This window comes from Doryrhamphus excisus, linkage group LG16, assembly GCF_037039965.1.
Source record: "Doryrhamphus excisus strain RoL-2023G ecotype Guam linkage group LG16, RoL_Dexc_Guam_v1.1, whole genome shotgun sequence".
Taxonomy (NCBI): domain Eukaryota; kingdom Metazoa; phylum Chordata; class Actinopteri; order Syngnathiformes; family Syngnathidae; genus Doryrhamphus; species Doryrhamphus excisus.
The window spans coordinates 3,024,499-3,052,238 of record NC_136372.1 but is presented as its reverse complement, the minus strand read 5'-3'; the positions used below and the strand labels follow the sequence as shown (position 1 = coordinate 3,052,238).

The following is a 27,740-nucleotide window of genomic DNA, read 5'->3' as shown; positions in this document are numbered from 1 at the left end:
TGCATTTGCATAATACACACGCCTCACCTATGCTCTGCAGCTTAGCCATGCCTGCATCATTAATGCACACACACACACACACACACACACACAATATCCTCTTCTTAGGTTTCCCTTCTTTAGCCCCACAGCTAACCCTGCTTATATGCCTCAGTGTGTGTGTGATGAGCATCTGAGTGTGGGCAGCTGATACATGGCGCTCACACAGATGGGAAGTTATATCAAATGCATTATATTACGCTCGCCTACGTATAAGGAGAACAGTATGGAGATTTATGCGTTTATTTGCGTATTATTTAACAAGCGAGGCTTTTATATACTGGTTTTATCTTATAGCCGGATGTGTGAAAATCCCACCTCGGGTTGCATACATGCGGTATCTCAACTTCTTCTGTGTGGCAAGCTGATGGAAAAACAAATAAGCCACCGGTTAAACCTGCTGGCAGGCAAATAAAAGAAAGCTCTGTTGTGAAGAAAAGAAGCCGCCATCTACAAAGCCTGCCATTGCTGCAGGATTTCCATGCATGATTTTTGCATGTTGATGATTTAAATATTGGCCTCAAACATTACAAGTGTGCATGCAGGCTGGTCTTTATCTGGAATATTCTACCCCAGTAGAGGTAATATTGGCGCTGTTAAATTGACACAGCAGCTTAAAAAGCGCTCAAACATTGCCCTCTAGCGGCCAATGTGGTTATCGTCAACACACTTTGTAACTGAAGTGCAGTATATAACGTTATGAGTTATATAATTTTTATATTTTACTTTCTAAATAAATTTAATGTATATTGTTTTTTACCTCCTTAATGTATTATTAGTATGAACACTTTTTTCTGTTTTTTCTTCTCTTTATTTATCCAAATGCACCACTTTTGTCTTGTAAATGTTATTTTTCTTGTACTATTATGATTTTATTCGCTCAATTGTTGTTCCTTTTCCCATGAATATTTTTTCTAAATTGCCACTTTATACTTTTTTTATTTTAATATAAATTTGAGCAATTTAATATAAAAAATTATCCTGGTAAAATTATGATTACAACTTTTCTGTTAATGTTATGGCTAAAATGTCCCAATATTTCTATTCTATTCTCATAAAATTATTCCTGCTGTTGTTTTTTTTTTAATTTTCTTGTTGAACAAAAAACTGCCCTGGTGCCACATAATGGACACCCCTGGTCTAATTTCCTGGCTGACCAATGAAGCAGCCCTGCCTGGCGACATCTTGCCACTGGGCCCAAGGGTCAATTCACGGCCGTCACGCTCAATGACTCGCCTCAGTGGACGCCATCTTCCACGTTCATCAGGTTTGTGTGCTTCCTCTTCTAAATTTGTCACAGATTTAATGAGGCACGTCTGATTGTATGTATTTTTAGCATCGTATACATTGTTGCCATGGTTTTTACGACACTTTTTTTTTTTACGACACAAAGTGTTTTCTTGTGGCTTGAAATGGAATCAGGAGTGACTTTGTGCTCTTTCCACAGCCAAAATGTGCACACATCATCCAACCAGACGACCAGGAAGACCAGAAGATAGTGACACTGTTGCCCTTTCGGGACTTTTTAATCTGCTAAATCTCTTAGACGTCCCTCGCTCCCTCCCTCAGAGGACCCAGCTTTGCCCCCCCACTAGGGAGACCCCCACGGAGAGTCTCCTGAGCCGTGTCCCGTCACCCCACAAGGTAAGCTACAGCTATATGGACTCTTGAATGTTGTGTAAAAATGTAGAAATGGCTTTTTAGTTCGTCATAAATGCTCAACATGGATGTGAGTATCGCTTTAAATCCAAGATGGCTGACATCAGCGCGCGAATGAGTAAATGTAGCTAGCTTGTCACGTCTTTGGGAGATGCTAAGTGGTGTAAACAAAGACTAAACAAAGCAGGAACTGGTGATTTTGAATATCTAGAACAAGACGAAGACAGCTGGGATACGCTCCAGCACCCTCCGCGACCCTCGTGAGGAAAAGCGGTTGAAAATGAATTAACGAAAGATGAAATATGAGGGGGGACGGTTACAGAAAAAACTACATGATAGGAAGCGTTCTACGTTCTCGCCACTAGAGGTCGCTGTTCACCAAACAACCATTGCCTGCTATTCATACCGTCCAGCACAGAGACCAATGATTGCAATGGGATGTCAGCCAGTGATGGATGTTCATTGTTTTCACACTTACATCTTTCTGCCTCAATGACGTCAGAGGCATGGGTGGGATCATGATCATCATCATCATCAGGGCGTTTGTGTGTTTGTGGAGAAAGGGGGATGACCCCACACATCCACAGAGGAAGGAGGTCAACTCACACGCTTTCCCACCCTGCCTTGCCACACACCCAGTGTTGTGTTTTCCACATGAGGGTGGTTCCTTCCAGGGGCATTTTAATATGAAAACCACATCATGTAAGCCCCATACTAGTAAAAGTACACAATATTACAGCTTGATGGATATTTAAATAAATTCTAATGAGTCCATCATGTCAGCACAATTTTTTGTCTCATTAAACATTATAATTTTCTAACTGCACTGCATTAAATGTAAAATATGTATTAGAAATAAAGAGGTTTCATCCGGGAAGCCACATTTTAAGGGGATTTCACATGTAAAAATTAGTATTTTATTAATCTTTAATTTGTTAGATTTCCTCGACAATCCAGATGGTTAAAAACATAACAAGCCCAAGCTTGGATTTCACAGTTTAAAATGTGTTTTTAATGATACTACAGTACAGTTTGCAGTGACTTTAGACAGTGACTGTATTTAAACACCTGAAAGCACAAATAGCTTTTGCGTCAAAATGTTTTCTTGCTAAGATGCAAAATGTCTTAGTATCTTATTAAGTCATTTAAACTCATCATGACATGACGGTTGTCGGCGTTTCAGCTTTGGAAGAATTGTGTTTTGAAAATGAGACAATGGCAGGAAAGAAGGATCCTCACCTTCCTTTTGGCATCCCATCCTTTCCTTTCCATTATGTTTTCCTGTCGCCGCCCAACACTTATTGCTAAAGACGCAACGTAGCAAGACTTTTGTCAGACTGATGTCTTGTTTTCACCGCGCCGTCCAGTTTTTGTGTGTTGTCATTGTCATAAGTATTGATAGCCACAATTTGGTATTACTTTTTGGGTACTCTCCTATTGGGGTCCCAGGTACAGTAGCAAAGGGCGAAGCTGGGATTGTTGGGAGAGAGAATGGTTACTTCCGGAAGACGAAAAACAAAGCATCATCGTGAGTTTTGGTCTGAAGGTAAGGTAGTACCCCTCGTCCCCCCCAATTGCAAGGTGTTGGTCAAACCAAGCAGATCTGGACTTGTAGGACTGTGTTACACTCGACCACAAAATCCGGTCTGAATTTAGTTCCAGGTCTCCAACTCCTGATATAGTGCTCCCAAAGGTTCAATGGACTTCTGGGTTTAGCTGTTTTGATTGGTTGTCTTTCTGTCATTCCACAAGAGAAGACTCCAAGAAGAAAACCTAAGACTAGCTAACCTGCCTACACCCCCAGCACTGAAACACGAGGAACCCATACTTGGTAGTGCTTTGTGGAAACGTATCTTCTGATTCTGGAATGAAAAGCTAGAAACATCTCATGTTTCGATCGTAGGAACCAAACCTTCAGTCTACTTACAGGCTTTTCTTCTCACGGTGCTTTCAAAAGATTATTAAGAACTTTGGAACTGGGGTCTGCAGTGCAGGTAGTCATTCCACGAGACGAAGGAAGCCTCTGACTGGACAAGTTGGACTTTCCTTAGCAACTAGGAACTTTCAGAAAAAGGGTCTATGTTTAGTTGCAGGCTATCTAAAGAACCTGAAGGTAGAGCAGTGGGGAAGTGGTTTTGATATTGGTATCTTAGCATCATGAATTGAATACGACAGAGGACCTCAAGAAAGAAATCCTCCAATTGCAAATGCTGATTGGATGACTTGGATGGTACCAGCAAACGGTTCAACCGGCTTCTTGCTTTGCTTAATGTTCCCTGGATGTAGATAACAATGACAGGAACCTTCTAGTTCCTTGAAGAGAAGCCTACACTGAACCACACACAATGCACCTATGGTAGGTTTTGTCTGTTTGGAAATGTTCACATCCTTGTCGGGGTCCGCAGCAGCAACATCATGAGCTGCTATCTCCATTCTTGGTCTTGAGGACCACCAGACTGACCATGACAGGGATGAGGAGAACGGGAGTGATGACCAAAGCGAAGATAATGGCCGGCGGTGGGTCGCTGAGCTCCTCCATGGGACACTCCTTGAAGAAGCTGGAGTGGATGTCGACAAAGATCTGCTCCACTAGAGGACCGGGCCACGGGATGAGGAGACACTCGGAGATATTCTCTGTGCAATTGCTCAAGTTGCTGTACAACCTGTCAGGCAGAGGAAGGGAACCGTTACGTGCGTGACACGGAAGAAGACATCCGGCGGCAGCGTTTGCTTACCCGCTGACGTTTGGCCAGATGCACCAGTCTGTGGTGTTCAGCGCCGCCATGGCCTTGTTGAAGTTGGCGAGGCACAGGCTGTGCAAGAGGTTGTAAAAGCAGTCCATGGTGGCGTTGCCGTAAAAGTCGGCGCAGATTGAGCAGTAGTCCGGACAACTGTGAGACTTGTTCCCACAGGCTGCTTGCATGGCAAGAAAACAATTGGAAAATAGACATGTCATGCATGCATACACTGAATGCACTTCATTAGGTTTACCATGAAGGTGACTATAGGGGTGTTATTTCACATCTAGAAGGCTCTAATAATGTTAGGTTTACCATGAGGGTGACTATAGCGGTGTTATTTCATGTCTGGAGGGCTCTAATAATGTTAGGTTTAACATGAAGGTGACTATAGGGGTGTTATTTCACATCTGGAGGGCTCTAATAATGTTATATTTACCATGAAGGTGACTATAGGGGTGTTATTTCACATCTAGAAGGCTCTAATAATGTTAGGTTTACCATGAAGGTGACTATAGGGGTGTTATTTCACGTCTAGAGGGTTCTAATAATGTTAGGTTTACCATGAGGGTGACTATAGGAGTGTTATTTCACATCTAGAGGGCTCTAATAATGTTAGGTTTACCATAAAGGTGACTATAGGGGTGTTATTTCACGTCTAGAGGGTTCTAATAATGTTAGGTTTACCATGAGGGTGACTATAGGGGTGTTATTTCACGTCTAGAGGGTTCTAATAATGTTAGGTTTACCATGAGGGTGACTATAGGGGTGTTATTTCATATCTGGAGGACTCTAATAATGTTAGATTTACCATGAAGGTGACTATAGGGGTGTTATTTCATATCTGGAGGACTCTAATAATGTTAGATTTACCATGAAGGTGACTATAGGGGTGTTATTTCATGTCTGGAGGGCTCATGGCAGACTATACGGGTGTTATTTCACATCTGGAGGGCTCTAATAATGTTAGGTTTACCATGAAGGTGACTATAGGGGTGTTATTTAATGTCTACAGGGCTCTAATAATGTAGTTTTACCATGGTCCAAGTACAAAAATACAAAATTTATTAATAAGGACTCTTTCTTGACCGAAATTACTCATTATTTCACATATTACTTGGGTCTGGAACCAATTAACCACCATAAACAAGGGATTACTATACATGCAGTATTAGGAAGTAATTGTAAAGGCTGTTATAAAAGTCACATGTATCAACCAATGTTGTAAAATCGGGAGGTTGCCCACAGCCACAGATGTTAATGTGGTTGGAGCTAATTAGAGAGCCCAGCGGGTTTGATTGGATGTCAATCCGTTGTGCAGGTGTACCTAATGCAGTGGTATGCAGGGTTGTGTGTGCGCCACATACCGATTGAGCTGGAATGATCTCCATAGGTGGCATCTGAAGGGGACAGAGATGAGATTTAGAAAGTTTACCGGCAAGTCTTCCCCTTTTAAAAGATATTCACGCTCTTTACGCCGACAAAGGAAGACGTCCGCAGCTGGAAAAGGGGAACCACATAAACACTCACCGTAGAGAAACGAGAGGAACACCCCAATCAAACAGAGCGCTCCCTTCATGTCAGAATAAATATATCAAGGTGTCTCCTCTAGGACGGATGACCCTACGTGAAGAAGCTTAAAAGCACGGCGAGGCATAACAGGAAGCCCCGGCCCGGCAGGATGAGAGCGCGGTGGCGTAACCTCTGCGAGCAGGCGTCCAAGCAGAGCTACCCTGCCTCGCCAGATGTTCTCAGATCAGCCCGATGGCCCCCGCGCCTCGGCGGCAGCTCTTCCCCTCTCCGACGCACGCTTCCTTGCGACTGTCTTCCCTTCTAGAGGGGGCGGAGGCAACAGCCATTCTCCCCCGAATAAAAGGAGGGCGCACACCCAAGCGAGCTGGGCTGGACTCACATCTGAAAACCCTTTAGTCCTCAACTCTTGTTCTGCTTTTTAGTCTCAGTTTCTCACAGTGGAAGGCCTGGCCAGCTTCACAGCATGTGATTTATTTGCCTTTTTTCTTTTTTTTTTTTTTTAAGGCCGCCTCTGCCAAATAGGAAACATAAGCAAACATTTAGGGCGAGAGTTTCTCTGGAGTGGACTGGATCATGAATGTGCAAGACGGGGGAAACTGATATTGAGGTTCATTTGAGACAAATTCAAGAATGACCGGGAGCTAACGCGTGCTCCTTGGATTTGTTGTTTTAGCTACGATGGCGTATTACGGCCACATTGGGGAAAAAATCAGAGATGTTGACAGTAAAGTTGGAAATTTATGAGAAAAAAAAAGTTGTAGATTTACAAGAAAATTGTCGTAAATTTACATATTAAATGTTGTAAATTAAGAATTTATTTCAATGTGGCCTTCATACTCCATGGTATTTAGCAACTACAACTACATACTACTATGTTTAGCAAAAATTAAAAAAAAAAATTTTTTTAACTTAAACTATATTAGAAAAGCAGGAAGTGAACAAATGAGTTTGAAGAGTCTTGAACCAGTCATGATGTGCTATATACTATATATCCCTATATTGACACTTACTATGGTACCCATTATGTCATTGTATGGTCATATCACCTTGTACTTTGTACTTTGTACACCCTGGACTGGTGGCCAGCCAATCACAGGGCACATATAGACAAACAACCATTCACACTCACATTCATACCTATGGACAATTTGGAGTCGCTAATTAACCTAGCATGTTTTTTTTGGAATGTGGGAGGAAACCGGAGTACCCACGCATGCACGGGGAGAACATGCAAACTCCACACAGAGATGGCCGAGGGTGGGAATTGAACCCTTGTCTCCTAGCTGTGAGGTCTGCGTGCTAACCACTACACCACCGTGCCGCCCTAAATTAAAATTACTAAAATAAATTTAAAAAACTATTTAAAAAATATATATTAGGAAAGCAGGAAGTGAACAAATGTAACAGTTACTGATTATAAAAGTACCAGATAGAGGGGTAGGATTTAATAAGCTTTGCTTCTTTTATCCCAAATTTTCACTGATACAAGAAAGTACAGGGGCGTCCCACAGTCTTATATATGGTATATGTCACCGAATCAGCACACTGGGGCCTCTCTTAACATCTGTTAGCTGGTCTGGGACGCTTTTTGATTTAGTAATGACATCAGGAAGTGTCTTTTCTGCAAGAGGAGGAGCTTGCAGTGGGAGGAAGATGGGGAGGGGAGCACGAAGGGGGGAGGAAGGCACATGATGAGGAACAGCAAAAGGGGCGCTTTCTGGTTTGCTTGTTGCTCCTGCAAACCGGTTTCACAAGATCCCTGCATGGGGGCCACAATGACGAACAAAACTGAGGAAGTTGCGCCAGGTGGGGGGGCACACGCTCAAGGAGCGGAGTTTCATTTCACCTTTCACCCCGTGAGCCGGCTGAGGAGACCTCTCCGGGAGTTTGTGTTGGAGTGGAAGCAGAAGGAACACACACAAAGATCTTCTTGGCCGAGGTCTCCCAGCTAGCTCGCCGTCTTTGACTTGATGGGAATCATCCCAAATCTTCCCCGTGGGAGCGGACACACGTAGTTAATCAACATGTAGACGCAAAACACCTAACGTGTTATGATGGGATACAGTTTGTGTCCAGATAATGATTAGGGATGAAACTTGGCAGCTTGGAGACTCAAACACGGAATTACAGAAGACCAAAAAAGGGCAAAATAAGACGCTTACTTGCAATGCCGCTCATCATCTCTGTCAGGTGGTACGCTGGAATAGTGAAACACAACATATATTTTAACCCGTGTTAAACAAAAAAAGTGTAAGGGAAACAAATTTGTCAATGTGTCATTTTAAAAAATTAACAATAAAATGGGAAAAAATTTGAAATCCGCTTTTCCTAGGAAGAAAAAAATACAGAAAAAATTCCCCATAAACACTTTTCATTAGAAAAAATTGATTAAATGTGGACATATGTGTTTTGTTTTTTTTGATAAAATTAAAATAAAATTCTGAGACTCTCATATAAGAAATAAAACTTCATATCAATGATAATATCCAAGAATATTATATTATCCAGGAAACAAATGTAGAATTTGTCAATGTCATTTAAAAAAAAAACAAACAATAAAATGGGAAAAAATTAGAAATCCGCTTTTCCTAGGAAGAAAAAAATACTGAAAAATTTCCCCATAAACACTTTTCATTGGAAAAATTTTGTTTTTTAAATAAAATAAAAATAAAATTCTGAGACTCTCATAGAAGAAATAAAACTTAATATCAATGATAATATCCAAGAATATTATATTATCCAGGTATACAGTACATGCTGTCCAATTAAGCATTAATCTACAAAGTTTTATATATTTTTTTCGTATTATTGTTACAAAAAAATGGGGAAAAAAATGCTTTTCCTCATTATTATTTTATATATTTTCTATTATATACTATCATGTATTCTCTCTGGGAGGCGACATAATCCGTGACAAGTGAAATCATAGCCCCCATGGATAGAAATAACTTTGCTTACGTTTCGAGAGACAGCCATGTGCCAGGGCTTTGAAGCTAAATTTAGCAATTACCCTTTTCTTTCACCGTCAAACAGGATGTACGCATTTAAGGAAACTAGTGCTAAAGGGGACCTATCATTTTTTCCACCCTTTGTATCGCATGGTGAGCTCCTATAGAGCACCTACACACAATAACCGGCACAGAAAACTCTTTAGATCATTCAGAATCTGCACCTATTCCAGCTCTAATTTTAATTTATTCTACCTACAAGCCCGCCTCCGGGGATGCCCACTATGCTTTGATTTGTCACCCAAAGTGCTTCCTGATTATGAACCATATAAGGAAGTCCACCTCTCTGTGACATCACAAAGGGACAGTTTTACCACGCCTTTTGAAACAGAGTGTTTTGTTCCCTTTAACTTTGACAGCACTAATTATTTTAACATTTTATTGGATAAAAAGAAAAAAAGTGAAGATGTTTTTTGATTAAAAAAAAAAAAAAAAAAAAAGAATCCACCCTTTGTATTGATAACCGGCACAGAAAACTCTTTAGATCATTCAGAATCTGCACCTATTCCAGCTCTAATTTTAATTTATTCCACCTACAGCCCACCTCAGGAGATTATGCTGTAATTGGTCACCCAAAGTGCTTCCTGATTATGAACCATATAAGGAAGTCCACCCCTCTGTGACATCACAAAGGTCCAGTTTTACCACGCCTTTTGAAACCGAGTGTTTTGTCCCCTTTAACTTTATTTTAAGATTTTATTTTATTGGATAAAAAGAAAAAAGTGTAGATATTTTTGGATAAAAAAAAAAAGAAAATAGACATTGTGAGATTCTCAAAGGAAAAATAAAACTTCTTTATTTAATAGTTCCAAAGAAAAATACATATTTAAAGATATGTATACATAAATAGAAAGTAACAACACACTTACCGACTGTTGTGGCTGGTTGCGCTGCTAGTTTTTCATCCACCAGACAAACCACGGGTGCATGTGAGGCTGCGGAAGAGAAATAAATACTATACCAAAAAGAACTACACGGAATTATCTCCTCGTTTTGCTCACCATATTCATCAGCTGAATTGTATTTTAGTGCCAAAAGGTGGAACAAATAAAAGACACGAGTGGCGGTGCAGCCAAAAATGATATTTTAAACATCTGTATCAGTCCAAGGATTTCACAATCAAAGCATCCGTATAAAATAAATAACACTGACCTGGAATAACATCAATCCCATTGAGTGATACAGAAAACAAGATGGGGGGGTACTGTTGTGATAGAAGTCCATCTTTTAGGACTTTATGTAAGAAATATAAAAAGCTTGACTTACCCCACATGAGAAGCAACGAGGCAGAGCAGACGAGGTAAAGCCTTTTGGATGTCATGTTGCCCAACAATGATCTCTCCTCCTCACTTGGAAGGCTCGGGATTACATATCCTAACTTTTTTTTTTTTTTTTTTTTTTACAGGAAGGCTCCATAAAACAACAGGAAGTCCACGTTTCCTAGGATGGGCGTTTTCCTGTGGAGAGGACAGAGAGCTTGTGATAAGGTAAAAGCTGCTACCCCTGTACCACCATCCCTGGCTGTCATCCCGTCCCCACCCCCTTTTTCTGGGTCCGATGATGTCATGAAGTAGTCACATGATGACATCTGACAAATTGATTGGCTTCCGATTTTGGAAATAATTGACATAGAAATGATCAGTTACAGAGTCAAACTGGGGTCACCATGAAACACCATGAATTCATTTTCGACCGCTTTTCCTCACAAGGGTCGCGGGGGTTGCTGGAGCCTATCCCAGCTGTCTTGGGGCGAGAGGCGGGGTACACCCTGGACTGGTGGCCAGCCAATCACAGGGCACATATAGACAAACAACCATTCACACTCACATTCATACCTATGGACAATTTGGAGTCGCTAATTAACCTAGCATGTTTTTTTTGGAATGTGGGAGGAAACCGGCGTACCCGGAGAAAACCCACGCATGCACGGGGAGAACATGCAAACTCCACACAGAGATGGCCGAGGGTGGAATTGGACCCTGGTCTCCTAGCTGTGAGGTCTGCGCGCTAACCACTCGACCGCCGTGCAGCCCCTTTTAACTGTCATACAAGTGTTAAATATATACATAAATTGGCCATTTTGTACTGAGCAGCCAGGACAGACACACGTCTACAGAGTTTCACCTTCACAATGAGTTCCATTACTCGCTCTATGGTCGTCATCACATTTTTTTCCCCACTGTTGCCATCACTGATAACTGTCTATGGTGGCAAAACAGGCATAAAAGCCAAATAAAAAGCAAAAGATTTGATCTTTTAGAAACCGACTGCTTACAAGATCACCACACATTTGCCACCACATTGATATGCAGTGCATATGATATTACACCGGACTGATTCCCCTGAGTGGGACAACTTAGTGGTATTTCATTCTGTCATCATGCAACTGCATTTTAAAATCTCCTAATACTCCAAATGTGGGCGTTTTGTGATAAAAATCTGTAACTTATTCTAAGATTCCCATCGACAGGTGCCAAAAGCAACACGCCCCGGTTGACGTTACGCACAATCAAAACTTCCTGCCCATAAAGCCTCGCACTCAAACAGCTCATCTTCCTGTGTTTGCTTTTGTTTGACAGGTCACTATCAACACAGCGTAGACGGGACCTTCAATTCCCACTAGCAACACATCTTGCATAATTAGTAAGCAGGAATGCATGAACGTTAAAGACAGCAAAGCAATGCATGCATGTCAAGTGTTATTTCAAGTTAGCTTAGCATGATAGCTGGCCAAAACAGTGCCAGTATTAATTAGGTGCACTGTATTAGTACATTGGGAGTGAGCACGCTGCAGCATTACATCAGGCACAACAGCGCCCTCTTGTGGTACAACCCAACACTATTTCTGCTTGTTTAGGACGAGCTGTCATGTTTGTTTGGAAATATGGCTTCAGTATGGAGGTAAACAATAACATTTCACATGTAAGGAGTGTAATATTGTATTCTGGAGGCAAATAATATATTTTAAGGGCAACATTTTGGAAGCACAACATGTTTGGAGGGGAATTATAACGTTTTAAGAAGCAAAAATAGAACATGTATGTTATTACTCTCCCATTAGAAGCGTACCATCCCAATGATAACATGACATGTTTTTTTTATAAATATATATACACTACCTGATTTAATTATTTTTATTTAAACATACCTTTTCCGGTTCATTTCAGATGTTCCCGGCAAAACATTCCCCGATAGTTACGGTACATCTAATTAGTTCCGGGAGGGTGACATAAGCTATTAAGAGAGGTCGGTATAGAAGATTAGCATATGTATTTTAAATTATTAGTCATTTTAGCATGATTTTATGTTTTAATTGTATAGACATACATTAAAATTACAGCTATATTAGTGCTAAATGTATTTTGGGCATGTTATATCTAATGTAGAGTTTGTATAGCGTGGTAGTTGTTTAGCTAGTCAACCCTTAAAGCTATACTGCAGTTGAAAAGATTAGTTTAGGGGGATATTTTTTTGCTGATAGTTGAAATGATAAAACTTCATAAGGATTATTTTTCAACGTTTATTGGCGAAAATGTTTGTTTTAGTTCTCTTCAAAAGCCACTTGTTTGTATGTCGCTTTAGCAATTGGTCACCGCTACTACTATACAGGAAGTTAGCTTGCAACCGTAGTTGTGGTTGCACAATCTCAGGAAAACACCTCCCCCTAGAGTTTTGGTAGATAATTGCAAGTCCAACTCAATTTAAGATCATGTTATTAAAAACGAAAGCATTTCTGAAACAAATAAATAATTAAGATAATTATCACAATTGCTCAAAATAAACATATACGCCTAATAACACAGCTATAGATGTGTTTGTTTAGACACAATGACCAATATTTCCTCATTTTGACACGTTTTCTCTTTTTAGTTATAAGCATAATTTTACGTGACGTCCCTGAAGGCAGCATTGGCCTAAAAAGACCCTCTTCCCCAGCCCACAGGGAAATGGCGTCTCTTGCCCCCTAGAGGACGACTGGAGAACGACCGGAGAAGTGTTGACCGAAGACAAGACAGGAAGCAGTGGGGTGTCTCCAAAACTTTATTTTCTGATCAATTATCAAATTATCAATTATCAAATATTCAATGATGCATTCAAGTTGACTTAGTACAATAGGCTACTTAGAAACCATAAAACATATTTAGGTCTTTGAGGTGCCGTCATGTTTTTCTCCTGACGAGCCCCAGTCTACGTCACGCGTGTGCCAAACACTTGCACCAGTCGCGTGCGTGTTTTTTTTTTACTGCTGGATAGAGCGATTGCTGACCCACGCCACGCACGCCACTTTCTCCGTTCCCCAGTGTGCACCGTTCGGTCGTAAATCCTCCTCCCCTTGCACGGCTAATACGTCACTTGCTGCTGCTAGCGCCGCTAAGGACGTGCACGGCCGAGTGCGCAGCTCCGTGGACGCCCCCACGACAACTAGGTTAGCCCACGGCAGCGAGGCAGCATGGCCACAGGAAGCCGAGGGATTGCGCCGAGATCCAGCGTCCGTCATGTGGACACCGTGTCTGCGTCACAGCCGTAGCCGAGGACCTGCGCTCGATCCACGGGGTCTTCTCTGCTCAGACGACGCTAGTGGTAGTAGTGGAGGAGGAGGAGGTTGACTCCACGCGTGGATTTAAAGGTATTTCACGAGTGCGATGGAGGTGAATGTCATTTTTCTAAGTGACGCAGATGTGGGTGTACGCGCACTTTGATTTTTACACGCATTTTCTCGTACGTATCTCTTAGCGCACTTAACACACGCAACTTCACATGAAAGCAGCACTACGCACTTTTCCACCTCTTTTACTTGCTGACGAGGCACGCCCACTCGCGACCACCGTGAACGTTACACGTCTCTTACATGTGTTGCATGTGTGCACTTTGGTGAGCCAATGTAATCCTAATGGTGCATTATTTGGCATAGAACAGACGACGATGAAGGGACTTTGAGTACATTTAAATGTCCACGGAGGCTTATTTTAACCCTCCTCCCAAGGCAGTTTTGTTTTTCCAACACTGGGGGGCGCTGTTTCCCGGAGTTATAAATGGGGAAGTTTGCAGCATGCAATGATAGATGTTTATATTCATCTGTATGGGATAGCATATTAATGTACATACATTGCAGTAAATATGTACTGTATTGTAGAGTACACAGTATACAGTACAATGTAGTAAAATTGGTGGAAAAGTTAATAAAAAATTGGTATTAATTTTTAGATTTGTCATATATTTGTGTGTATTTATTTTAAACCATTGCTACACTCACTCACATGATTTACCTATTATGCTCATGTGTAGCCCAAATAATACATCAATTTGTACCGTCCAGGTGTACCTAATATTCTGACTTGTAAGGGGACCTCAAGTGTTCAGTCGTGCACGACTCCCTTTTGTATTGTGATTTGTAAATAATTAATCCCAAACTCTTGTCTTGTTTTGGCAATTACAGAGCCATGGAGGTAACAGCCGAAGCGGTGCTCGCCAGCGCCGCCGCCGCTGCCCCGAAACCTCCACCTCTCTGTTACGGCGGCCCCTCCCACGGTCTCCTGGAGTGGCGTCGGCGGGTCCGTTCGGAGTATATGCGTCTTCGCCAGTTAAAGCGCCTTAAGAAAGCCGAGGAGGTCAAGGTGAGTTCAGGAAACGCATTTGTATGAAGCTACTGTCCTTGTATTGTACTGTGCTGTCATGCTGTTTTTTCCAGGCCGTCTTCATGTCCAACCGGCAAAAGATTGAGGAGCAGACTAACATCCTGAATGAAGAATGGTCCAAACTGAGGATCCAGTCTGTGCCCTTGTCTGCCTCAAGTGGGCCTGTGGCTACAAAGAAGGTAAAAAGAAAAGACACTTAGGAACATGTTGCATGCCAAAGATCCTCTATATTACATAGATGTTCTGCTGTTTTTAACTACTGTAAAACCACACGTCGAACATTCATTCATTCATTCATTCATTTTCACGAGGGTCGCGGGGGTGCTGGAGCCTATCCCAGCTGTCTTCGGGCGAGAGGCAGGGTACACCCTGGACTGGTCGCCAGCCAATCACAGGGCACATATAGACAAACAACCATTCACACTCACATTCATACCTATGGACAATTTGGAGTCGCTAATTAACCTAGCATGTTTTTGGAATGTGGGAGGAAATGTGGGAGTACCCGGAGAAAAACCACGCATGCACAGGGAGTACATGCAAACTCCACACAGAGATGGCCGAGGGTGGGAATTGAAATCTGGTCTCCTAGCTGTGAGGTCTGCGCGCTAACCACTAGACCGCCGTGCCGCCCTAAATTAAAATTACTAAAATAAATTTAAAAAACAATTTAAAAAAATATATTAGGAAAGCAGGAAGTGAACAAATGTAACAGTTACTGATTATAAAAGGATTTAATAAGCTTTGTTTCTGCCTACTCCTTTTGGATATGCGGAACTGTGAACTGATTATATGATGCATTCAATTGTCATCTGATGCATGTTCAAATGAAATTAAACCATTAACAACTCTATTCCGAGTGAGCCAAGAGAGGCCGAGAACCAATGTTGTAATTGCCCGAAAAGGAGTAAGAAGAAGTAGAGCTAATTAAATCAATTTTGCGACAATTTGGAGTCGCTAATTAACCTAGCATGTTTTTTGGAATGTGGGAGGAAACCGGAGTACCCGGAGAAAACCCACGCATGCACGGCGAGAACATGCAAACTCCACACAGAGATGGCCGAGGGTGGAATTGAACCCTGGTCTCCTAGCTGTGAGGTCTGCGCGCTAACCACTAGACCGCCGTGCCGCCCCACGTCGAACATCAAGTACTGTTAAAAAAAAAAAGTTATTTTATTTCACATGGGTGCACCAATGTTTTTAAATAATTTAATAATGCTAGTCAAAGATCCTGTTTGTGACAGGAGCGCTTTGCTGTTTCACAGATCCTCCACGTGACAGCTCTGCTTGTTTTTCAGTTCTGTACTGTAATAATGCTTGTCAAAGATCCTCTATATTGCAGTAGCTCCCTTTTATAATACTGTAAATACACTAGTCACAAATGACTCCTAAACATTAAACTGATTTTTAAAGACTGCAAAAAAGGTCCTCTTTGTGATGATAACCATAGAAGCACAAAAGTGACATGAGCACTACAACACAGTTAACTACGTTAGTATGCGGATGCCAACCCAAGACATGTACCTTTAACAAGCTACTAAGTGCCAGCGTTGCTTTATAAATCTTGCATTTTTATTTAGTTTTATTGTTTTTTTCATTTGATACTTGGTCAAAACGGAAAGGATTAAGACCCACAGTTTTGCCTCTTGCATGTCGTCACCGTGCAAATGACTCAATGCTGGAATCCTTTTAGGTATTGTTTATACTTTTTATCTCTCTTGTTAAAGAAATCCCGGCCTTCTTTACAGATGTGCACGGTGGAGTCCGGCTTCCCGGGGTTCAAGGTTCAAGCCGTGGCCATGAAACCTTTGTCCACGGTGGCAGGAATCCCCTTCATGTACTCCTGGTCGCCGCTGCAGCACAACTTTATGGTAAATAAACACACACACAGCTACACGCAAGGGTCACAGTAGCTAAGTAAAATCCAATACAAAAGCTGCTTCAAAAATTAAGCGTTTTTATGAAGCTATTATGAACAGGTTGATTAATTCATTCACCAACTCCCCCACTAATTAGCTCTACTCTTGATTGTTTTTTCATTCATTTTTTGTAGTATTGAAATGCATGACATGTTAAATACATGAATTGTGTAATTAATACATTGCGGTGCATTGCTAGTTATTTATGTAAAATACACATTTTTTTTAATGGATCTCTGCATTGATGTAGTGCAGATTTAAACCTATTTTTGTGTGTTTTATTATTATAATAACTGCTGTGTGGCCTTTTATTTATGCTAGGTGGAGGATGAGACGTTCCTGCACAACATTCCCTACATGGGTGACGAGGTGCTGGAGCAGGATGAGGCCTTCCTGGAGGAGTTGATTGACAACTACGACGGCGTCCACGGTGACAGAGGTGCGTTTTAAACTCGAAACAAGCAATTCATCTCCTTTGCCCCACTGTGCTTGCAATAAATACAAATGTCCCGTTCCAGAGGGGGGGTTCATTAGCGACGAGATCTTTAAGGAGCTGGTGGAGGCCTTGAGTCAGTACTCTGACCACGAGGACGACGACGACGACGAGGAGGAAGCGGCGGCAGAGGCGGCGACAAAGAAGGAGGACGAGCGAGCAATGAGGCGCAGCTCGGCGGAAGCTTCCGAGGAGCCCAAAGCGCCGTTCATCAGGAGGAAGAGGAGGAACATTGTTGAGGGTGAATATTTTTCATTCAGACTTTGTCCTCTCTCTGTGTGTGTGTGTGTGTGTGTGTGTGTGTGTGTGTGAGTGAGAGCCCCAACAAGGCCGCCACTGTTTGTCTTTGTCGGTGTATCGCCATCGCAGGTCACTCTGCCACTGGTGGTGTTTATATCCCTGCAGGAACTGGTCCCACTCCCTGACATAGAATTCAGTTTTTGTATGACAGTACAGTACTAGAATATATAAACACTTTAGTAAAGACCTGCTTAAATGCCGTTATGATGATTCAGCACAGGAACTTGATCCAAATATCTTTTCCCAAGAAGTACGGGACCCGTCCAGCAGCAAGAAGATCCCCAGCGACAAGATCTTTACAGCCATTGCCTCCATGTTCCCATACAAAGGCACCACGGAGGAACTGAAGGAAAAGTAAGACAGGAAAATGAAAAGTGGTGTTCACCATTGCAGGGGCAAATATTCTGAGTAAAGCTACCACCTTTTTGTAGGTACAAGGACCTCCTGGAGCCCCCCGGCCCGGTCAAGCTGCCCCCTCTGTGCACCCCCAACCTGGATGGCCCCTTTGCAAAGTCAGTGCAGAGGGAGCAGTCGCTGCACTCCTTCCATACGCTCTTCTGCAGGCGATGCTTCAAATACGACTGCTTCCTGCACCGTAAGTGCTAAATAAACGCTAACACGCTATCACGCTAACGTTTATAATGCCGCCCGCAAATTAACTCATTCATTCACGTAAAAACGTGTATGTTCTTTTTTTAAAGCTTTCCACGCGACACCCAACGTGTACAAAAGGAAGAGCAAGGAGATCCGAATGGAGACGGAACCGTGCGGCGTGGACTGCTTCCTGTTGCAGGTACGCGTCTCGTTTCTTGGTTAGCATTCTACGCTGTCGCTAGCGGCTAACTCAGTTTCTACTTCCTGCTCTCTGCTGCCTCGCGGTGAAGAAAGGGGCTAAAGAGTTTGTGGATCAAAACATGCTGCGCTCTCAGAGGTTTCGGAAGAGGCGCAGGCAGCAGCAGCAACAACAACAACAACAACAACAGCAGCAACAACAACAACAGCAGCAGCAGCGGCCCACCAGCTCAAGCTGCCCCGAACCCCCGTCTGGTTCTACCGAGGAGAACAAAGATGGAGAAAGCGACCATGAGACCACGTCCTCCTCAGGTAACCTCTTGCTCTGAGAGTTCCATTACTCTCCTGTAATATAGAGGATCTTTGCTAGGCGTTTTTTGGAGTAGGTCCTGAAAAAACAGCAGAGCCTTTCTATTTCATAGAGGATCTATGACCCACGTTTTTAAAGAAGATTGTACAAAACAGCATGGCATTGCTTTTGAATTTGCAGGCCCTTAAATACGGCCAACTGCTTCTGTCTTGCAGAGGATCTTTGAGCAGAGCGCTCCTGTCATTTAGAAGACCTTTTGCTTGCTAGAAGACCGAGATCCTTTAAAAAAAATAGCAGAGCACTCTTATATAAATGTCATATAGAGGATCTTTGACTTTGCAGGCCCTTAAAAACAGTGACTTGCTTCTTTGTGTGTATATATACTGTATATCTATCTGCTATATATCTATAGAAGAGGAGCTCTGACCAGTGTTTCTTGCAGTAGGTTCTTTAAAACAGCAGTCCTCATGCAATATAGAGGATCTTTGACTTTGCAGGCCCTTAAAAACAGTGACTTGCTTCTTTGTGTATATATATATATATATACGTATACTGTATATCTATCTACTATATATCTATAGAAGAGGAGCTCTGACCAGTGTTTCTTCCAGTAGGTTCTTAAAAACAGTAGTCCTCATGCAATATAGAGGATCTTTGACTTTGCAGGCCTTTAAAAACAGTTACTTGTTTCTTTGTGTATCTATATATTGTATATCTATCTGCCATATGTCTATAGAAGTGGAACTCTGACCAGTGTTTCTTGCAGTAGGTTCTTAAAAACAGTAGTCCTCATGCAATATAGAGGATCTTTGACTAGTGTATGCCATATAGAGGATCTTTGACTAGTGTATGCCATATAGAGGATTTTTGAGTAGTGTATGCCATATAAAGGATCTTTGAGTAGTGTTTTATTTTGTGCAGGAGCTTGTTATAAAACAGCAGAGTCCTCATGCCATATAGAGGATCTTTGAGCAGAGTGCTCTTCGACTAGTGTTCTTTAAAAATGGGATATTTGACCAGTGGTATTATAGTAGGGCCTTAATGGTGTTTCTGTTTCAATACTCGACCATATAACAAAATAAAAATAACACTGAAGGGAAAAGTCCAACACTTGGTCTTCAGTTTAGTGAAAATATGTCCCCCGGAACAATTAAGTTAAGGCATCCTGGTTTCCAGTCTTGTAAGGAACCTTTCCAGGACAGCCCTTTAATAGCTTTTTGAGTCAGAGTGAGACTGCAAAGGCGCATCATTTACCATAACCTCCCCAAAATCAGCCCTCCCCCTTCCTTTCATAGCTGGCTGAAACCTCCTTAGAAGATTGACGTTTGGCCTTCAAGCCAGAATTGTCCAGGTTCTGTCCAAGCAAAACAAAGCCCGAGTCCCAACACAAACACTTTGTTCCTTCCACTCTACGTCTTTCATTTCTATTGACATGTTCATGTGGAGAACAGCAGGAGGGAAAATAAGTCTTGCCCCCCCACCCCACCCCAGCCTCCTCTACTTTCTTCATCAACGCCTCACTGTTTTGGGAAGTCACATGCGCCTCGGCAGACGCTCTCGCACATTTCGACTGAAAGCGTGTGTGAAGGTGAGGGAAAGGAGCAAAAAAAAAAACAGATTGTAAAGCAAATTCATAAAGAGTCTGTGACGGCGCAATGCTGCATTCAGCCTGTTGCTAGGCAACATCGGGCCAGCTTGCCTCAAGCTGCAAGTGTGTGAACGTCAGTGTTGAGTTTCCAAAACAAAGCCAATGGTCGTGACTGTTTGTGTGTGTGTGTGTGTTTTTTTTTTTTGTCACAGCGCACACAAAAACAGCAGCGGTACGTCCTTCGTCGCATTTCAGTGGCGTCCGTTCGTGGCCAACGCTGTAATTGTCGCGTCCACCTGCACAAACGAACACCTCGTTAAAACCTCATCATTCAATATGACACAACTGGAATTCAGTTTTGTCCACATTTGTGTGGATGCCCTTATGGGAAAAAAAAATATTGCAGTATATTGGCAAATATAATGCTATGTATTAGGAAATATATTTCCATATAAGGGATCTTATGTTTATATTTTCCAATATATTGCAATATATGCAAATATCATATATGTGTATATACTGATACATATACAAAATATCTTGGGATCAAGACCAAAAAAGGAATTGCATATAATTTGGGATATATGAACTCATATATTATATATTTGGATTTAATATATTTCAATATATTGAAAGCGGCAATAATTTGTATATTCTGCAATATATTGCTATATATTACATGAATATATAATATATTGTATAATATATGTTCAAAAATATATGATTCCATGTATTTATAATATATAATGTATTGGAAAATATAATGGAAAAATAATATAATACAATATATTTAAAGTAATATATTGATAAATACATTTTCTTTTCGTAAGGGTGCTTGTTGCTAGGCAGTATTCAAACATATATATATACACTCCATACACCATCTTAAAAAAAAAGTGCACTTTATGCACATGATGCATATACAAGCTCTCCATAGTAGTAAAGTGTTGAGTCATGTTGTGTGTGTTTGTGTTGCAGAGGGCAATTCACGTTGTCAGACGCCTACCAAGCTGCGTCCGGTAGACGACGAAGGCGATCAACATCAGCAGCAGCTTCACCAGCAACAGCAGCAACAGCAGCAGGCGGCGTGCTGTGTGGTCGAGTGGAGCGGTGCGGAGGAGTCGCTCTTCAGGGTTCTGCACGGCACCTACTTCAACAACTTCTGCTCCATCGCTCGCCTCATCGGCACCAAGAACTGCAAGGAGGTAAAAGCTCGAATAGCTCTTTGGAAATATTTTTGTAATATTCTCCACTATTGTTGTTCTCATTGTGGCCATGTTGGGGCAGTGACCCACCACATCCAGCAGATGGCGCTGCAGTGCACAAATAACTTGCTGGCCACCTATTAGACTGGAGTGAATGCAGTGTTGCACATAACATATTACAATAATAGAGCATAGTTAAGTGCAAAAAGGACTCTAAAGTTCAACATTCTTGTGGTTTTACTCATGGTTGCCATGCCGACTGGCCAGGCTGACCAGGAATGTGATGAATTAGGAGTGAATGACGAAGTCGTGGTTAAGTGACGCCACTCTCCACCTTCTAAAGAGCTTCCATTGTTAAGCCAGCTTTCTGTACATGAGCGGTGGACTTGCTGGATGTTGCATAACCAAATTTGCACATAAGTCTTCCCCCCCCCCCCCGCCCTACATCCTGTGTATATGTGTGATGTTTCCCAGGTGTACGAGTTTGCAGCGAAGGAGGTCCTCATCCATCGCGTCCCCCTGGAGGATGGAGGCATCTCTCCGCAAAAGAAGAAGAGGAAACACAGGCAAGCTGAGGCTCTCATTTGTGTACCAATGCAACCTGAATGTATGTTTTTGGAGTATATATATATATATATATTTTTGTGCACGGTGGTCAAGTGGTTAGCGTGCAGACCTCACAGCTAGGAGTTCAATCCCACCCTCGGCCATCTCTGTGTGGAGTTTGCATGTTTTCTCCATGTACTCCGGTTTCCTCCCACATTCCAAAAACATGCTAGGTTAATTAGCGACTCCAAATTGTCCATAGGCATGAATGTGAGTGTGAATGGTTGTTTGTCTATATGTGCCCTGTGATTGGCTGGCCACCAGTCCAGGGTGAACCCCGCCTCTTGCCTGAAGACAGCTGACATAGGCTCCAGCACCCTGGCAACCCTCGTGAGGATGAGCTGTAGAAAATGAATGAATATTTAAGCATTATTAGAGCCCTCCAGACATGAAATAACACCCCTATATTGACTTTTAAACTCTTATTACCCAAATTTGTAAATAAAAGGAAATAAAACCTTTTAGTGGCTTCACGACGGTGTACGAGTGGTTAGCACACAACTTCACAAATAGGAGACCTGAGTTCAATTCCACCCTAATACTATAAATTAATCATAATACTAGCTATTTTTTTATCAGCTATTTATCACTGCAGTTTAAAATGAACCTCTTGTCTGTTTCTGTTGGATGATGCAGGTTATGGGCAAAGATTCAGCTCAAGAAAGGTATGTTTTTATGTTTTTTTTTTAAGTCAATGCCACATCACAGCGTGGCTATTTTTAAACAGCGCCATTCTGTCCTTCCAGATAACTCGTCCAATCAGGTGTACAACTACCAGCCGTGTGACCACCCAGACCACCCGTGTGACAGCACCTGCCCGTGCGTGATAACGCAGAATTTCTGCGAGAAGTTCTGCCAATGCGAACACGAGTGTGAGTAATTTTCACATGGTGTCCAAATACTTTTGGGACACCATCTCAAGCCGTTTTCAGGGCTGTGCTGGAGATGGCGTCCTCTCACACACACACACACACACTCACACACACTCAATTGCATTCATAATAAGACATTATCACCGCATCAACACATGGAGTGACACACGCATGCGTTATGATGTTATCCTATTGAGGCGACGTCTAAACCGGCGAGCGCCGTAAAGCGTTTTCCATGCAGATGTTGTCATTCAGTCGCCCTCCCCTCCCCTCCCTCTCACTCGACCGCCTTTTTCCCGTAGCAGAGGGGAGCCGGAGCCAAACGGGAAGTAGCAAATGTGTGCGGCTCTGAAGCCTTGGAAGGTGATCAAAGGGACGCGGCCGGAGCTATGCGCCTGATTTACGGCATCGCGTCCAACATCAGCAAGATCCCGACAGCTCAGGATAAACAATGGATGCAGATGGAACGTTTAAAAAGCTGCTCAGAGTGGGAGCCTCTTTCTCCAGACGCTTTTTTTTTTTTTTTTTTTTTTTTACCCTCAGGCGGAGGCTGTTGGCCAGACGTTTAGGTTATTCCCGCCTCTTCTTCTGTTCATCTGCCCACAGGGTGTTTTGTTACAGAAGTGTAATACAGCATATCTGCCAACAGAGGTCACCCTTACTTACTCTCACAGTCCCATATGACTGTATAGGGCAGGGGTCTCAAACTCAATTTACTTGGGGGCCACTGGAGCTAGGGTCTGGATGAGACTGGGCCGCATCAGGTTTCCAAAAAAAAACAAAAAACGCATTTATTAAAAACAAAAAAATTAAAAAAACTTTGCTTTGGTTCCAATTTTCTACAATAAAAGCTCTGATAAAACATTCCACTGTTCTTAAATATCTTACTTTTTACTTTTCTACACAAAATAAGATGGAAAATAGGTAAACAAATCAAGAATAAAGAAAATCAATCAAATCAGTAATAAATAAATATAATAATAACAATAAAACGGCAAATAATAAAAACTTAATAAACCACATATAGTTGGTGCGTAGACAAATTATTTTTTTCAGATTAAAATGAACAAAGCATTATTAGAGCCCTGTAGACATGACAAAACACGACTATAGTCACATTTATACTCTTTTTATTTACAACATATTGCGCAACTGCAGGGTCTTGAGACACATGCTAACTCGCAAACTAGAGAAATAGCGACCTAAACGGTAGCCTTCAAGTTATTTCCTTTAAACTTAAATAGCCAAAAACTTACCACTTCCACACTGATAGGGAGGATAACTATTAACAGTCATTTAACCTTTAACATGAACATGAATCAAACGTAATAATTTTTTCTGGGTACATGATACCATACAGCATCCATATCAAACTAAAATTTAACTTTCATATCAAGGCGGGGGCCTCAAACTAGTGTCCTGCGGGCCACGTGTTTGAGACCCCTGGTATAGTGTGAACACTGCCTCTCAGCAGAAGTCATCTGGGATAGGCTCCAGCATATCCGCAACTTTAAAGACCTTTTTTTTATTATTATTTCCCCAGGCCAGAACCGTTTCCCAGGCTGCAGATGTAAGACACAGTGCAACACCAAGCAGTGTCCCTGCTACTTGGCTGTCAGGGAGTGCGATCCGGATCTGTGCATGACCTGCGGCGCTGCCGACCACTGGGACAGCAAAGTGGTCTCATGCAAGAACTGCAGCATCCAGAGAGGCCTGAAAAAGGTACTCAAATAGTACATTCACATATCAGGCTTTTTTTTTTCTAAATAACGGATTTGATTGAGAATTAAAGCCTAGGTAACTCAAAGGGCGTATTAAACCCATATGAGACATTTGAAGTACACACTTTCCTGGAAAATGTACAAACACTTGAGTCCATGAATGAATTCATTGAGGTGTTTAGTGTAAATGAATGTACTTGACATTCCTCAGCACCTCCTGTTGGCGCCCTCCGACGTCGCTGGATGGGGCACCTTCATCAAAGAGCCCGTACAGAAGAACGAGTTCATCTCGGAGTATTGCGGCGAGGTAAGAAATCCTGGAAATCTGCAGCGGAACGCCACTCAATGAGTGGAGTCGGACTTTTTAATGCATTTGAAAAAAATGTAAAAGAATAAATGCAAAAATCCTGAAGCTGTCAGGCGGAACAACAACATAGTTAACCAGAAGTTTATCCAAGACGAGACTGAGGGCACCACAGTACCAGTACCAGCCGGACAAACTTGTAGTACCAATGGAAACGCAGTAATAGTAAACTATATAGTTAATATAGGGGTGTTATTTCATGTCTAGAGGGCTCTAATAACACTTAAATATTCATTAATGTTCTACCGCTTATTCTCACGAGGGTCGCAGGGGGTGCTGGAGCCTATCCCAGCTGTCTTCGGGCGAGAGGTTGGGTACACCCTGGACTGGTGGCCAGCCAATCACAGGGCACATACATATAACATATAGACAGGGATGGCCGAGGGTGGAATCGAACTCGGGCCTCCTATTTGTGAGGCCTGTGTGCTAACCACTTTCACACCGTGCATCCCCTAAAAGGTTTTATTTCCTTTTATTTACAAATTTGTGTAATACAAGTTTAAAAGTCAATATAGGGGTGTTATTTCATGTCTAGAGGGCTCTAATAATGCTTAAATATTCATTAATGTTCTACCGCTTATCCTCACAAGGGTCGTGGGGGGGTGCTGGAGCCTATCCCAGCTGTCTTCGGGCGAGAGGTGGGGTACACCCTGGACTGGTGGCCAGCCAATCACAGGGCACATATAGACAAACAACCATTCACACTCACATTCATACCTATGGACAATTTGGAGTCGCTAATTAACCTAGCATGTTTTTGGAATGTGGGAGGAAACCGGAATACCCGGAGAAAACCCACGCATGCATGGAGAGAACATGCAAACTCCACACTAAGATGGCTGAGGGTGAACTAGCTGTGAGGTCAGCACGCTAACCACAAACAAAACATATACTAGCTTATTGCAGTCGTCAGGTTTCCCAGCATACCTTGAATGCAACGAAACATTGGAGTTTGCCGAATTCGTTTCAGCTCATCTCCCAGGACGAGGCGGACCGGCGAGGCAGAATCTACGACAAATACATGTCCAGCTTCCTGTTCAACCTGAACAATGGCAAGTAGTCACCACGCTCGCTCGCCGCACAGTCCGGGCCGTGTTAAGTCACTTACCGCCTTCCTCCCAGCAGACTTTGTGGTGGACGCCACAAGGAAAGGCAACAAAATCCGCTTTGCCAATCACTCGGTCAATCCCAACTGCTACGCCAAAGGTAGGTCGTCACGGGCGGGAAGTGGGTGCTGGGTTTTAAGACGGAGGGTTTGATGTTGCGTTTGCTGCCGTAGTGGTGATGGTGAACGGAGACCACCGCATTGGAATCTTTGCCAAGCGGGCCATCATGCAGGGGGAGGAGCTTTTCTTCGATTACAGGTAAAGTGGTTTGGTAGGAAAGTGGCCAGCAGGGGGAGCTATTGTTTTTGTGCATGTTAGAGTCAATGGCAGACCTCTACAGCCTTTTCACACAGAAACATAGCAACTTTTAGCAGTAGTCCTGCCATTTGTACACATTTGCCTTTTACACAGAACACATCAACGTCAATGCATTGTCTAGTTTCTTTTATGTTTCTGATAGGGCGCTGAAAAGCATGCGTATAATGTAAACAAAAAAGCAAGATAGGTTGAAAAGCAAACAAGTTACAGGGACTATTTGCTCCTAAGTCAGTGAAAATTTGTTTAATGTTGTACCTAACCCAGGGGTGGGCAAACTACGGCCCGGGGGCCACATCCGGTCCGCCAAGTGTTTGAATACGGCCCGCCCAATCTTTCCAAAGTATTTCATTTAAACTCAACATACAACCTGGCATCATGGACTGAGCCAACCTTTTGATGGTTTTATCAATTTCGTTTTTTGACATGGTCTGTTGTTTACAAAGTGCTCCTGAAAAAAGGGACACAAGCACATAATAATAATAATAATAATTATTATTATTAGATTATTATGATTATTAGAACTATTATGATTATTATAATTATATATTAATGCTAATTATTATATTAATTATATATAATATTATTGTTATATTTGCATATTTTACATAATAATAATATAATAATTATTATTTTAATTTTATTGTAATTATTATAATATTTAATTATTTTTAAAATATTTTAATATAAATATAATAAATAATAATAGCAGATTGCATGACAATTTTACAGATACAATAATACCAGGTGGACTGTTACGTGTAAAATATATAGTCTGCCCCCCCCCCCCCCCCCCCGCCCCCCCGTAAATGTTGTCATATCAATGCGGCCCGCGAGTCAAAAAGTTTGCCCACCCCTGACCTAACCCATAGGGGGCGCCATAAAACTCATTTACAGTCAGTCCTCATTTATTCAGAATTGACTTTTGTTGGATTTTAATACATGAAACTTCTTAAAAAACCTCAAAGAAAAATGTCTCTAAATATCCGGGAGTATGTTGTTTTTTTTCTGAGGTATTCCTCAAAATTCCTGTGTTCTAACTGCGGTTCTTGGCTTCTTCCCGCGCAGATACAGCCAAGCCGACGCCCTCAAGTATGTGGGCATCGAGCGGGAAGTGGACATGTCTTAGCCCCGCCGTCCTTAAGCCCGCGAAAAACGTCTCCGTCCTTTTCCGCAGCATCGCACGTCATCTCTGTCCTCGCTCCTGCGCTTCCAAAAATAGATCTCCAACCCCTCCCTGCTTGTTTGCAGGTGCACCCCCCCCTCCCCAAACTGCAGACAAAGCTCCGCCTCCAGCAGTATGTATACGCCACGCTTCTCAATATACTATTAATCCGTGTTGCTGAGGGTTCTTCTTTATGTTCATCTAAGATCCAAAATCCTGCAGCTTAGTGTAGTTCTGTTACAGCGCTTTTTTTTTTTTTTTTTTTTTTTAGACTTTAAGGCTCAACTTCCGTTCCTCCAGCGCCGGCTTTCGCTAGCAAGCATGCACGTGCCGTCTTTCAAGATAAATAAATGCATTTAGTTCAAGCAGCA

The 27,740-nt window shown here is 42.2% G+C and overlaps 2 protein-coding genes across 6 annotated transcripts; one reads left to right on the top strand and one right to left on the bottom strand.

The window, feature by feature from the left end:
- Window positions 1–1,179: 1,179 nt before the first annotated feature.
- On the top strand, window positions 1,180–27,740 carry ezh1 (enhancer of zeste 1 polycomb repressive complex 2 subunit). 2 transcript variants are annotated; one of them, XM_078797304.1, is made up of 23 exons: window positions 1,180–1,306; window positions 1,487–1,683; window positions 10,383–10,464; window positions 12,914–13,604; window positions 14,415–14,592; window positions 14,667–14,792; window positions 16,362–16,484; window positions 16,854–16,971; window positions 17,051–17,266; window positions 17,577–17,679; window positions 17,757–17,920; window positions 18,027–18,118; window positions 18,210–18,429; window positions 20,994–21,220; window positions 21,695–21,786; window positions 22,463–22,491; window positions 22,573–22,698; window positions 24,242–24,420; window positions 24,631–24,726; window positions 25,754–25,835; window positions 25,909–25,989; window positions 26,063–26,147; window positions 27,273–27,740. In XM_078797304.1, the coding sequence occupies exons 5-23, from the start codon at window positions 14,419–14,421 to the stop codon at window positions 27,331–27,333; spliced, it is 2,394 nt and encodes a 797-aa protein (XP_078653430.1). In that variant the 5' UTR covers window positions 1,180–1,306; window positions 1,487–1,683; window positions 10,383–10,464; window positions 12,914–13,604; window positions 14,415–14,418; the 3' UTR covers window positions 27,334–27,740. The 2 variants fall into 2 exon arrangements, with proteins under 2 accessions (XP_078653430.1, XP_078653429.1); XM_078797303.1 differs by having other exon boundaries at window positions 16,341–16,484.
- Window positions 2,534–10,501, bottom strand: ramp2 (receptor (G protein-coupled) activity modifying protein 2). 4 transcript variants are annotated; one of them, XM_058050191.2, is made up of 6 exons: window positions 10,244–10,501; window positions 9,847–9,912; window positions 8,132–8,167; window positions 5,804–5,836; window positions 4,434–4,614; window positions 2,534–4,361 (listed from the first exon to the last, which is right to left on the bottom strand). In XM_058050191.2, exons 1-6 carry the CDS (start codon window positions 10,296–10,298, stop codon window positions 4,112–4,114), a joined length of 621 nt encoding a protein of 206 aa, XP_057906174.2. In that variant the 5' UTR covers window positions 10,299–10,501; the 3' UTR covers window positions 2,534–4,111. The 4 variants fall into 4 exon arrangements, with proteins under 4 accessions (XP_057906174.2, XP_057906177.2, XP_057906178.2 ...); XM_058050193.2 differs by having other exon boundaries at window positions 2,535–4,361; window positions 4,434–4,611; window positions 10,244–10,499; XM_058050194.2 differs by lacking the exons at window positions 8,132–8,167; window positions 9,847–9,912; window positions 10,244–10,501 and adding an exon at window positions 5,967–6,843.

What these genes read in the sequence shown, in the direction of transcription:
- ezh1 (XM_078797303.1), top strand. Translation starts at nt 14,419, where the DNA reads ATGGAGGTAACAGCCGAAGCGGTGCTCGCCAGCGCCGCCGCCGCTGCC. An exon ending in TGGACTGCTTCCTGTTGCAG is followed by an intron (nt 18,119 to 18,209) that starts GTACGCGTCTCG and finishes CTCGCGGTGAAG; the next exon opens with AAAGGGGCTAAAGAGTTTGT. An exon ending in AAGAAGAAGAGGAAACACAG is followed by an intron (nt 21,787 to 22,462) that starts GCAAGCTGAGGC and finishes TGGATGATGCAG; the next exon opens with GTTATGGGCAAAGATTCAGC.
- ramp2 (XM_058050191.2), bottom strand. Translation starts at nt 10,298, where the DNA reads ATGACATCCAAAAGGCTTTACCTCGTCTGCTCTGCCTCGTTGCTTCTC. An exon ending in GATGATGAGCGGCATTGCAA is followed by an intron (nt 5,837 to 8,131) that starts GTAAGCGTCTTA and finishes TGTCCCCTTCAG; the next exon opens with ATGCCACCTATGGAGATCAT. An exon ending in ATCTGGCCAAACGTCAGCGG is followed by an intron (nt 4,362 to 4,433) that starts GTAAGCAAACGC and finishes TCTGCCTGACAG; the next exon opens with GTTGTACAGCAACTTGAGCA.